This window comes from Candoia aspera, chromosome 4 (genome assembly GCF_035149785.1).
Source record: "Candoia aspera isolate rCanAsp1 chromosome 4, rCanAsp1.hap2, whole genome shotgun sequence".
In the NCBI taxonomy this organism is placed as follows: domain Eukaryota; kingdom Metazoa; phylum Chordata; class Lepidosauria; order Squamata; family Boidae; genus Candoia; species Candoia aspera.
In genome coordinates this window covers 60,112,464-60,124,639 of record NC_086156.1, presented here as the reverse complement: position 1 = coordinate 60,124,639, position 12,176 = coordinate 60,112,464, and the positions used below count along the sequence as shown (strand labels likewise).

Here is a 12,176-nt window from a genome sequence, read left to right as displayed (position 1 = left end):
GCCAAAGTGTTACCTGCCAACGGGCAGTGAAGAATGTTGCTGAAGCTCACAATGTAAAACCGAAGGCAGTTGTAAATATTCAATTTCAAACGAAGGCGGGGAATTGGGTCTGATAAAAGAAGAGGACGGGGAAATGCAGTTACTTGAGTCTTTAGATGCAGAGGGTGGTGGTACTGTATCTTTCAATAAACAAAATACTGAGACCTAACTGGTTCCAGAGGGTCTGTGTCTATAGAATTGATGAGTGAAACCCCAGGCTCTCCCTGGGGATCTCATGCTGGGCTCTGTCACTCCTCTTTGCCTTCTTCAAAGGCATAATCCGCATAGCTCTCTGAGTCCAAGATCGTTACTTCAGGTTGCAAAGGTTGTGCAGGTGCGTGCTCCTGGGGGGAGGGTGAGCCCTCCAGTGCAGCTGCCACTCTGTTGGAACTTTCCTCATCAATCAATTGAACAGTGGGTAAACCTGCAGCCAAGTGGGTTGAGGGCCCAGTCGTGAGACAGGATGGATCAACTAGACCGCACCGTTTCCACGCTGTCACGCAGACACTGATATTCTTACTATTGGGATATCTGAACCCACGTTCCTCACAGTATCAAACAAAACCACATCCATACTAGAACACATCCAAGCCCAGAGCTTGTGGGAAGAGCCAAGTTTTCACAATCTTTCGAAAGGTCAACAGGGTTGGGGCTGTCCATATATCAGGAGGAAGGCTGTCCCGCAAAACAGGCATCATGACAAAGAAGTCATGCTTCCTGAGTCCCACCAGGTGAAACTGTTTCAGCAATGAAACCTGGAGCATGCCTATTCAACCAGGTGTAGTGGGATGGGCTGAAACCATCAGGCATCATTCCTTTATCCTCCCTTTCTTCAGAAAGACCCTGACAAAGCACGAATGACCAGTATAAACCATGCAGTGAGCTGTAAAACTTAAAACCTGTTCTTGATCAAACTAAATATCTCTCTGATGCAGTATTCTGCTGCCATAATCGGTCAGACAGATGCCAATGAGAAATCCACAAGTGAAACATCCCCCCATTCAAAAACTTAGTTGAAAAGAATATCACTTTCCATTCTGTCTAATTATATAAACTGCATTGCCTTTTTTGGTAAGCCGAAATGACTCCAAAATTGTAATTTACAAAGAATTTGTTATAACCTCTTGATAATTTTAGTTGCAACATTCTACAGCTTTTCAGAGTGCTATATGGTAAGCAGAACTGTTTATAGGTCTATTAAATGTGGACCAATAAAAAAACTGAGTAACAGCAGTACAATATTGGTAATTTTCTTGTTAATTGTTTATGATCCCAAGCATAGTTTCAGCAGCTGCATAGTGAATCAAAATTTTCATTCATTCATGTTACATGATCCAAAATTCATTCATTCATGTTACATGATCCAAAATTCAAAATTATATTCCTGGTCAGTCACTAATACTGCAGATCCCATCAGTATGTAAAAGCTAGGATAGGACTGTTTCTACTGTGTTCATCACTTTATACCTGTTCAACTGAACATTTGACATTTTAATGATCATTTCCTTTGTTTGAAAACATTTGTTTTTTAATAGTAATTTTATTAATGATTATAATTACAACAATAAAAACTAATACAAACTGAAAAAAATAGAAGAATAAAAAGAAAGAATAAAAGGTGCAGAAAAGAAAGAAAAAAGGAAAAAATAGAAATAGAAAAGAAAGAAAAAATAAGAATATAGGAAAGAGAGAGAGATAGGACTTCCCATCTTCATCACAAGTATAAACAATTTCAGTAACTTATCACCTCTTAAGGTACAACAGATTATCTCTTCTTCCCGTATCCCATGTCTTACCTGTATACAAATCCATAAACTGTCATTTGAGTCCTGATGTCAGCAAAAGTCCATTAAGGATTACCAGAGATAACATATCTATTTTAACCTTGATCAAATAAACCAACTTCGTATTCCTTCCTTTGACTTCTAACAATCTTAATCTTTAGTCCGTTCAGATAATGTCCTAGAACTTGATTTCTTTTTGTTTTTTCTTTGTCCCTTTTCACAAAATTCTTCAAACCTTTAACAAGCCTCTTTTGTAAATCCAATATAGGAAAATTGTCCAGGTCACTCTCTTGGTTTGTTGTTTGTATATCCCTTTTAATTATTAAAACATTAGCAGGTTTCTTTTGTATATCTGTAACATCTTTTCTCATGTCTTTCTTGTAGAAATCCACTTTCAACTCAGTCTTGCTCTTTTCAGGTAAAACTTGTTCCTCTTCCATAACATCTTTTAGACACAGTCTATCCATAGAAGCAGACACTTTTAAAATTAACTTCTGGGTCCATTATTCAAAAATATCCTTCAATATGTCCAGTGTTAAAATATTTTGCTTCATTCTGTAATTATAAATCACTTTTAAGTGTTCTTCTCCTTTAATTGTAAGCTTAGGTTCCCTCTAAGGACGCGGTGGCGCTGCGGGTTAAACCGCTGAGCTGCCAATTGGAAGGTCGGAGGTTCGAAACCGTGCGGCAGGGTGAGCTCCCGTTGCTAGTCCCAGCTCCTGCTCACCTAGCAGTTCGAAAACATGCAAATGTGAGTAGATCAATAGGTACCGCTTCGGCGAGAAGGTAGCGGCGTTCCGTGTTGTCATGCTGGCCACATGACCCGGAAGTGTCTCCGGACAACGGCGGCTCTAAGGCTTAGAAATGGAGATGAGCACCGCCCCCTAGAGTCGGACACGACTGGACTTTACGTCAAGGGAAACCTTTACCTTTACCTAGGTTCCCCCTAGTGTCCAATTTTTAAATCTTATCTTATTATGTTTCAAATCAAAAGCATTTCCCCACAGGAAGAATTCTTTATTAATTAATTCCAAAATCTTATTTCAAATGTATCTGGACCCTTGGTCCATTTGTAACTTTCTAAAATCAAAATTTTAATCACTTTTTTGCTGTTTATTCCCCCCACCCATTTTTTTAAAAATTCTTAAACTTGTAGTTAAAACTTCTTTAACTAAGGATTGAAGGAAAGTCATCCAGTGCTGTCAAATGTGTCAATCCAAAGGTTTCTAATAGCTGAAAAGCAGTTAACAAGCAAGTTACAAAAGTGATCAGAAAAGGAAGTATGTGGACTTAGTGTCCTTTCCAAGGCGCTGACCATGGTTTGAGCAAGATGGCTGTTCCCTCATCTCCCAGAGCTCTAAACCCACTGAGGAGCAGCTGTCTGGAGCACTCATGGGTGATCTCAAGTGCTCTCCTCACTGCCTCTTCATTCTGCCATGGTTGTTGGCTCTGCTTTTTGTGGAGCCACCTTTCTTCCCCAGAAGTCTGTTTGAAAATATTTATTTTGGAGTGTTTCATTATCCTGACCACCTTAAATAATACCGATATCATCAGCGAACTTAGTCACCCTATTGCTCATCTAATTCATGGATGGCTGAGGATTTGAACCTGGTGTCTCTCATATTTGAACCTCAGTTCTAGCTGCATCATCATAATGGACCACATCTTGCAATATATGGCAGCTGTAGTTTTGTGCATTGCCTAAGTGCATATCTATGCTAGAGGCTTATGACATTCTTTTTATTATTTACATAAGCTATTTTTGTATCATTTCCCATCTCAAAGCTTTTCTTACACAGTTCTGTGAATTAAAATGTTAAATAATTGCATGCTGATGTGTCTAAAACACACATTAAAAAAAATAGACTTACATTGGGAAAAAAGTGATCTTTCATTTTCATTTTTTTGTCACCCATTCCATGAATCATTAGATGTTGTAAACAATCTGAGTGAGTGAAACAATCTGGAACGACTTCAAAAGCATCTCAGTATGGGAAGAGCAAAGCTTTGATGATTATCAAGTCTCAGTATCATAAATAATTTAAAAATACTATATTGTTATCAGGAAGGAAGGGGGAAAAAATCTTGTTGAATTTTTCCTGTGACTCCTTTCCTGTGGTCACTGAGAAAGCAGCTTTGTATCATGATGGAATAATGCAGTTTTACTGAATATGCTTTGCTGGATTTTGTGCATTGGTTTCAATTTCTTTCCCAGGGATTAATTGTTTTGTATTGATTTAAATGAAATGTCCTTGTACTTACTATACCAAGTTTTCTGAATTTATCTCCCTTTAAACCCCATCTTTCAGCTTTTCTTCCTCTGCTCACCTCTCTTGCCTCTTTATTTTAAAAATACCTTGTATTTTTCATATACATACTGTATGAATCCATTTGAATCTGTGCAAAAGTTAGGATTTAACAAACCAGTTACAAAATTAAGAGGTTCCAGTTTCATCAGTGAATGTAGTAAATCCAGCATATACCAGCTCTCCTCTTCGTAGCCCATGAAACATAAATTATGAGCTACACTTTTGGTAACCTGTTTTGCTTATCCTCCTAAAGCATTTCATCTAAACAGTGAGTTGCTGACCATGGTGCTAAAGTTTCCCATTTGGCTGGGCCAAAATTTTACAGCATTCATGATTTTCTGCAGACTTGAGCTACAATTCATTCCTATCTGTGTAAAAACATCATCTTTAAGCACATTTAGTACAGCATATTACCTTATGTACAGTATATCCAAGTGAAAATCTTCATCCACTTCCTGTTTATCTATGTAGTCTCCTTCTAATTGCAAGTCAAAGGGGAAATTTATGTGAGTTCAAAACTTTGGAGTGTAATAAGTAGTGTAGTTGCTCCCTAAAGTGATACAATTGCGTATGTAGTGCTTATGGATGCGTTTTTCCTAGTTTTTAAATATGTCTTTAATGTCAGTTTTCTATATCTAGACTATTTCCAAGCTTTAAAAACATCATGTAATCAGCTTTTGGCATACATTTTAGTACAGCACTATTTTAGTCTTATATGCATCTCAGGAATCTTCCAAAATGTCATAACCAGAAATAGGGATATAGTTAGTTGAATGCATTGTGGTTTGCAAATGTTTAAATTTATTTTAGCTCACTTGATTGAATGAGGCTTATTCCTATGTCATTATATATAAGTGTTCATCTTCCTTACAAAGGTTTATGCAATAAATCTATCATATAAATAATGCAGCAGCAGATACTTCCAAACTTTCCTTTTACGCTCAAGCAATACAAACTTGTCTACTTAATTGTCCACTTAAACAGTTTTCTCCATAGAATTTTAAATCAAATTGTTCAGATGTGACTCTAATTTAGTTCAGTGGGCTTGTTTCATGGTACAGCTTGGTTACACAGAATTAAGACACGCAGACTCAAGCAACAGTGAATGCATTTGTAGCTTTGCAACAACTGAAAAAAGACATTTCTTCTGTACCAACTCCACCTAACATTGCCTTCTATAGGCATAATAGTGTTACTTACTATTCTAAAAATCACCGAATGCACTTGAAATGGGCAGCTCACTGGAAGCTTGTGACCTGCTATCCATGAACTGTTGGAAGATATCTAGAAAAACAAGCTGTTCCATATCTGTCCTGAACCTGACTGCTGCCCAGCTACTTGTAACAAATGTTTCTCTAAAAAGAGAGATTTAAGACCAGACAGTAGTTACCTAACATGGTTGGATTGAGAGATGGTCTCTTCAAACAGACATGCACCACCTTTTCAAGCATGCAGTCATCACTCTCTCAAAGGGGCATTGGGTTCAGGCCACCATTCATTGCCTACAGATACGGCCAAGCCAGCAGGTGGCCAAGCTCATGTTGCAGAGAACTCTGCATTTGTCGGCTTTTGTTCTTTTTTTCCTCACCACTAGTTTTAAAACGTCTGAAAAGTTTTTGGCCACCACCGATATAATTGATTGGTGGGATATTCTTGCTATGATGGGTACATGAATTCACAGAGGTAACTGTCAACCGTCAATCAATAACCCTAATTTGGCAGGAAAAACAGTACGAGACAGTCAAAATAAGTGGACGTAATTGGTTGGTGTGCAAAACTCACTGGTGGGCAAAAACTTTTTGGCAGGTAAAAAAGAAATGATTTGTCAAGCACTTACCTGAGGATAACTCAAATTTTATACAACATATATAAGAGAGTGAGAGCTGATGCGTTATTTGGCTGGGCTTTGTTTTATTCAGTTCTGTTAAAATGCAACTTCCCTACCACCAGGAGGTATAGCTTGCTAGTCATCTACATGTGAGATGCGTGGAGACTGTAATGAAGAATAGGTTGACTATCTGCAATTCTGGTTCTTTGAATGATCATTTGTGCATTCATGTGTCTCATTCATTATCCCTTTGTACAAGAAGCATACCCCTGAATTTCTGGGATTCTGCTCTCAGTTGGGCTGCCTTCTCCAGAATAAAATGGAAACTCAAGAAAATTCTAAGACAGAGTCAGTAAGTCAGACAGTGACCTTTAAGACCTATAAGAGTCTTCTTATATGAAGACCTGGAATCTCCTCACAATGTATGGAAGTTTCCACCCCAAGTTCAACACCCAGAGATTGTACACCAGCTGAAAAGAGGGTGGGTGGGGTCTGCTGAGTGTCAAAGCCACTGTCCTGGATGAAACCCAGAGCATCCAGGAGTACATCAGTAAGATGGCACCCAAAGATAAGCTGCTAAGAGAATGCCTGAGGCAGCAGCAGACTTGGAAGGAAGATCAAGCAGAGGAAATGCCTTGGCAAAACAAGACCCTGCATGGGATGTACCATTGACAGATAGCTGAGGTGGCTGACCTTGAGAAATCCTACCAGTGGCTGGAAAGGGCTGGACTAAAAGACAGCACTGAGGCACTAATCATAGCAGCACAAGAACAGGCACTAAGCACCAGATCCATAGAAGCAGGAGTCTACCACATTAGACAGGACCTGAGGTGCAGAGTGTGCAGAGAGGCCTCAGACAGTCCAACACATAATGGCAGGGTGGAAGATGCAGGCAGGAGCAGCACAACCAAGTAGCTGGCATTGTGTACAGGAATGTCTGCACAGTGTATGGGCTAGACCCTCCCAAGTCCAGATGGGAGATTCCACAGAAGGTTGTAGAGAATGACAGGGCTAAGATCCTGTGGGACTTCCAGATCCAGATAGTCAGGCAAGTACTGGCCAATCAACCAGACATCGTGGTAGTAGACAAGGACCAGAAGACAGCGGTGGTAATAGATGTAGCAGTGCCAAGTGACAGCAACATCAGGAAGAAGGAGTATGAGAAGCTGGAGAAGTACCAAGGCCTGAAGGAGGAACTAGAGAGGATGTGGAAAGTGAAGGCCAAAGTGGTCCCAGTGGTGGTGGGAGCACTCAGGGCTGTGACTCCTCAGCCGGGAGAGTGGCTCCAACAGATCCCAGGAACATCATCAGAGCTCTCTGTCCAGAAGAGTGCAGTGCTAGAAACAGCTAAGATACTGTGCAGAACCCTCCAACTCCCAGGCCTCTGTTTGTTTGCTAATACAAACTAAACTCAGTTGTAATACTTGAACTATTTGTGTGAAGTATTTATTTGAATCTGAACTGTTAAACAATTAAACTTTGCTCTCCATTTTTATCTTCAGGTTCTCAAGAGGATGGCATATTGAATGGAAAAAGCAAGAAGTTAAATCTTGAACCATATGACAATGATATCTCAACACAGACATTATGCACAAAGTATAGGTGGACAAAATCTGATGCCCCTGACCACTCTTTAAGTCAGGACTTCTTTGCCTCTGGTATAAAAACCAAAGAGGTAAGGGGGAAAAAAATGTTGACTAAAAATGGATTGGTATACTTGCCCCTTATCCCAGCATATTTTTTTAAAGTACTAATATAAAGTGCTAATACTACTAAAAGAAGCAAAAAATTATTTTAGATTTTAAAGTGTGATCTGTTGATGCTGTAACTCTGTAAATGACCAGCAATAATAATCTGGTATCCTGATTCTGGACCTGTCACAGTGGGAGTGAGGTTGCATATCAATTAAAAGTAAAGAAAAATGAATATCTGGCTTAATGTACAAGGCTGTTTCTTTGTAAAGTTATTTTCTCTAGACGAGCAAATTTGTTTGTAACTGCAGAGACTTTTTAAAAGGCCAGTTATACTTACTAGTTGTTTTCTTGTGCTGATGGAATGCTTTTTGGTGTGTTCTTTGGCAACCACTTGGCTCCTTGCATTGCTAACTTATTTTTCAATTATTAAAAAACAAAATGGAAATCTAGATGTTGCAAATTAAGGTTCCAGCCTCCAACATCATTTTTATTTCCAAGTAGACTTCTGAGTTCCAAATGTGCCTCCCAGGCATTCTCAGAAGATAAAAATGGCAAATGGCTGGAGCTAGCACTTTGTTTGAAAATTTGCAGACCAACCCAGCCTAGAAGAAGAATAAAGGTAAATTTGAAGGTAAGGAGCTAAGCTGTACAAAGCATTCAGAAAAGAAACTTCATGAAGCATGTTGGTTTGACTGAAGCACCCCTTGTCCATAGCATTAAAGCAGGCACGTTCTCCAGAAAGCTCACACTGTTGCTTCAAAGGTTTTCCCAGGTTTCTTTGCATACAAATGCATACACAGATATTTTGCTGACAGTCTTAGCAATAGTGTTGTCTATGTACAGTATGTGTACCCGTGCAAAGACAACCAGGGCAGACCTTCAGGCACACACACACACCATCCAAACTTTCCATTGAACATGTTTGCTTTGATATTTCAAGGAGGGGTACTCTGTTTGTACCTATGCAGTTCGTAAAGCACCCTTTAGAATGCTTTGCATAGACCTACTTGAAAGCATTCCATGAGCCCAGAGAAGGTGCTGGGCACCTTCTGCACCCATTTCAATCCATGAAACGTTTTATGACTGGCCACACTGGCAACCAGTTTGTCAGAGCACTCTCAACATGCTTTCAAACTTCCTAATGTGCCCCAAAGCCCCAAGATGCCTGATGAGATATGCCAGCTCTTTCTTGCACATGAAGAAGGTATTTTTGTGAAATAAAGAGGAATCAGACAAAGAATAAATCATTCTGATGTTTGCCCAGGTTCTGATATCCATCCAAAAGATTTCAATAGATTGAATATTGGGCCTGTCCAACAAAATGCTGTTCAGTAGTGAGAAATGTATGTTCTACATGGATATGTAAAACCAGATATATAGATATAAGATGGGTGGTACCTGGCTTGGCATTAGTACCTGTGAGAAGGATCTGGTGTCCTGATAGATGACAAATTAGCCTAAAGAAGAGAAGGCTAAGGAGAGACTGAATAAAAGTTTTCCAGTAGCTGAAGAGATATCACAGAGAAGACTGTATGGATTTTTATTAGTGTCTGAACCTAGGACAAGAACCAATTGGTGGAAGCTTTAGAAAGAGAGAGAGATCCAAGCTCGAAATAAGGGGGAATTTTCTGAACATGAAAGCTATTAAGCAGTGGAACAGCCTACCTCCTGAAGTCATGAGTTCTCCACCCTGAAGGTTTTCAAGAAAACATTAGACAAACATTTGATTGGGATGGTTTGAGGATTGATTCAAGGTTTGGACTAGAAGATCTCTAAGGTCTCTTCAACCATTCTATGATTCTATGATGGATCTTTTCCACATTATACAGTACATGTGGCATGGTATACATAGATTGATTTCATAAATCTTTTCATTTGAAAAACCATGGAGTCCTTGATGCTCTTTGAGCTTGGTTGTTTGTTTGCAGACATTTCATTACCCAATTAGTCAGGTAATGAAACGTCTGCAATCAAACAGCCAAGCTCAGAAAGCACCAAGGACACCACAGTTCAACCCAGAGCTACATATATTCTCTTCTGTTGGATTTGAAAAACTGTGTGGAAGTTTATCACCTTGGAAATCCTTTGGTATTCTCAATTGTTTTGAGACTCAATTTGCTTATGGAACTGGAAAGAGAAAAAAATGACAGATCCTCTCAAAATACTGCCTTATTTTGGAAATATTTAAAGTCAACTTTTGTGCAAATTCTTATAACAAGTTGGAACCCACTCTACCCTTATCTATCGTTAGGAAAATATAAAGTGGGCATTTGGACTAATCCTTGTTTGCCCATGTTAACCAACAGTTTCATGAACCCATTTTTGCATTAAAGATATGGATGGTTCCATCTTCAAAACTGGCAAAAGTAACCATAATAAATAGAACTGCCTAGGAAGCTTGTATGTGATTATAAAAAATGGTTTTCCACCCCTTATTCCTGTTTGACATTCCAGATGGGTGTTGTAAGCTACCTGGAAGACCCAGATGAAGGAGATGGAAGCATCTTCTCACCAAGCAAAAATGTGAATGAAACAATCCCACTTACTCCAGCATTTCCTGTATCACCAGAGACTCCTTATGGTACGTGGAGAGGACTGTTTTGGAATGATGGCTTCCTTAGTCCTTTAATGAAAATGTATAATAAAAGGCTTGTTTTATTTTCTCATTACATAGTGAAAACTCCCTTGCATTACCAGCAGCTGAGTTCAACTGATCATGATTGCTGTGTCCCATCAGAGAATTACAGAACTGATCTTGGTAAGAAATTCAGCTAAACTTTTCAATAAATTAATTTGAATTCTGTATAAAGTGCATTTACCAGTTTAATTTTTACCATTAGTATCTCTTGAAGGCATTGTGTTTTAAGCTGACTGCAAATTTTACATTGGGGGAGGGTGAATATAACTTTGGCCAAACCTCTGAATATATTAAGGCATAATTTGTCATGATGAATAGAAAGCATAGAATAGGTCTTTCATGGAAAGGAGCTGCAACTTCTTAAACTGTTTGCTTTGCATGTAAATAGTAGGTAAAACAAGACTGATAAGATGCAGCCTGCAAGAGGCAAGGCAGTGTGGCAAGCTGGGCAGGAATGTACTATGAAGTGCCCCGATGAATCCAGGATTTTCTGTATAAACAATGTTAAATCTATTTTTAAACCTACACTACAGTTGTTGGGGTTTTTTTTTCCTTGCCTCAAAATGCCTTAAATCCATGCCATCAATTTTCAAGAATTTTGTTAGGAGAGCTCTGGAATGTACAAAAATAAACTGGGCGTATGTGCAGCCATGAGGCCTTCAGATCATATGTGATCTAGACTCTCAGACACATTGCAAGTTAATAGTCAAATGAAGGTTTTGAAGACTGTGAGAGGCCTTGTTTAAATCAAAAGTTGTTGCTTTGTCCTTAACTCAGCTAAATTTATTATCTGTGTATACTCTGCTCTACTTCAGAGTATATATGTTTCTGATAACTGGTCTGTACAAAAGAATTTCATTTTAGGTATCTTATCTCTTGCACAGACTATGAACTCCAAAGCTTCTGAAGAACAAGAATTGTTTAGAAGCTTTTTACTATTATTTTTAGGAAACCTGCATATCCAGTTGTTTAGTTGCTTGAGCAGTGTCACCATACTAATAATAAAAGCATTCCATTTTATAGTTTATTTCTTTAAAACATTACCTTCTCTATATTAAAATATGCTCAGGACTACAAGAGGCTTTTGATGTACATTTGTGTGCACACGTGCACCCACCCACCCCTCAAATTGTTATTACATACAATATTTGATAAATTAGATTAAACTTCAGCAGTCATTATCCTTATCCCTTCCTGGATACAATAGATATTCAATATATGCAGCTGGAAAGAGAAACACAATCTTTCAGGTACAGGCAACAGAGAGCCAGACCTCTCCATAGTAAATAAGGAATATGTACTGTAATCCATAACCTTTTGTCCTTCAGATAGTTTGAATGACCACTCTGGCTTAGACTTTTGAGAACTGAAGCCCCAAACATTTGGAATAGAATAGGTTTCCTTAATGCCAATCCTTTAGCTGATATTGCCAAGTTGGCTTTCTGTGAAAATTCCTTAGTTTACCTAACAGGCAATAGGCAGAATTTGTAGAGGTACATTATTGGGCATGTTGATAATTGTTTGATTTGTTTCTGTTGGTATTTTTTCCTTTTCCTCATTGACAAAAACATGTTTGTCATTGCTATGCTTTATACATGTTCAGTCAAGCCAGAAGCTTTGTATTTCTGCATACCAAGATAAGCTGTCACATAATATAGAGGAATACAGAAAATAATGCAACCAGAATATTTATCTAAGATTTACTTCACAGACCCTTATATATTTTTAATGTTAGCGTACAATCTTAACTTTAGATTAATCCGTTACTGTTGAGCATGAAGAAGACTTAGTTATTAAATTTTGCCACCTGTATGTGCTACCTATTTCATCTGTTAATTAAATGTTACCCTGTTATCATGACAATATAAAGCACTTAGGGAGCCT

At 38.5% G+C, this 12,176-nt stretch overlaps 1 protein-coding gene across 6 annotated transcripts in view; it reads left to right on the top strand.

Annotated features, from left to right (window-relative positions):
* Positions 1–12,176, top strand: part of TNS3 (tensin 3) — a 244,295-nt gene that overhangs the window by 180,056 nt on the left and 52,063 nt on the right. For all 6 annotated transcript variants that reach the window (XM_063304224.1, XM_063304223.1, XM_063304226.1 and 3 more), the window contains 3 exons: positions 7,463–7,635; positions 10,109–10,235; positions 10,329–10,412. In XM_063304224.1, the coding sequence (XP_063160294.1) occupies positions 7,463–7,635; positions 10,109–10,235; positions 10,329–10,412 (384 nt within the window). The remainder of the gene's footprint in view (positions 1–7,462; positions 7,636–10,108; positions 10,236–10,328; positions 10,413–12,176) is intronic.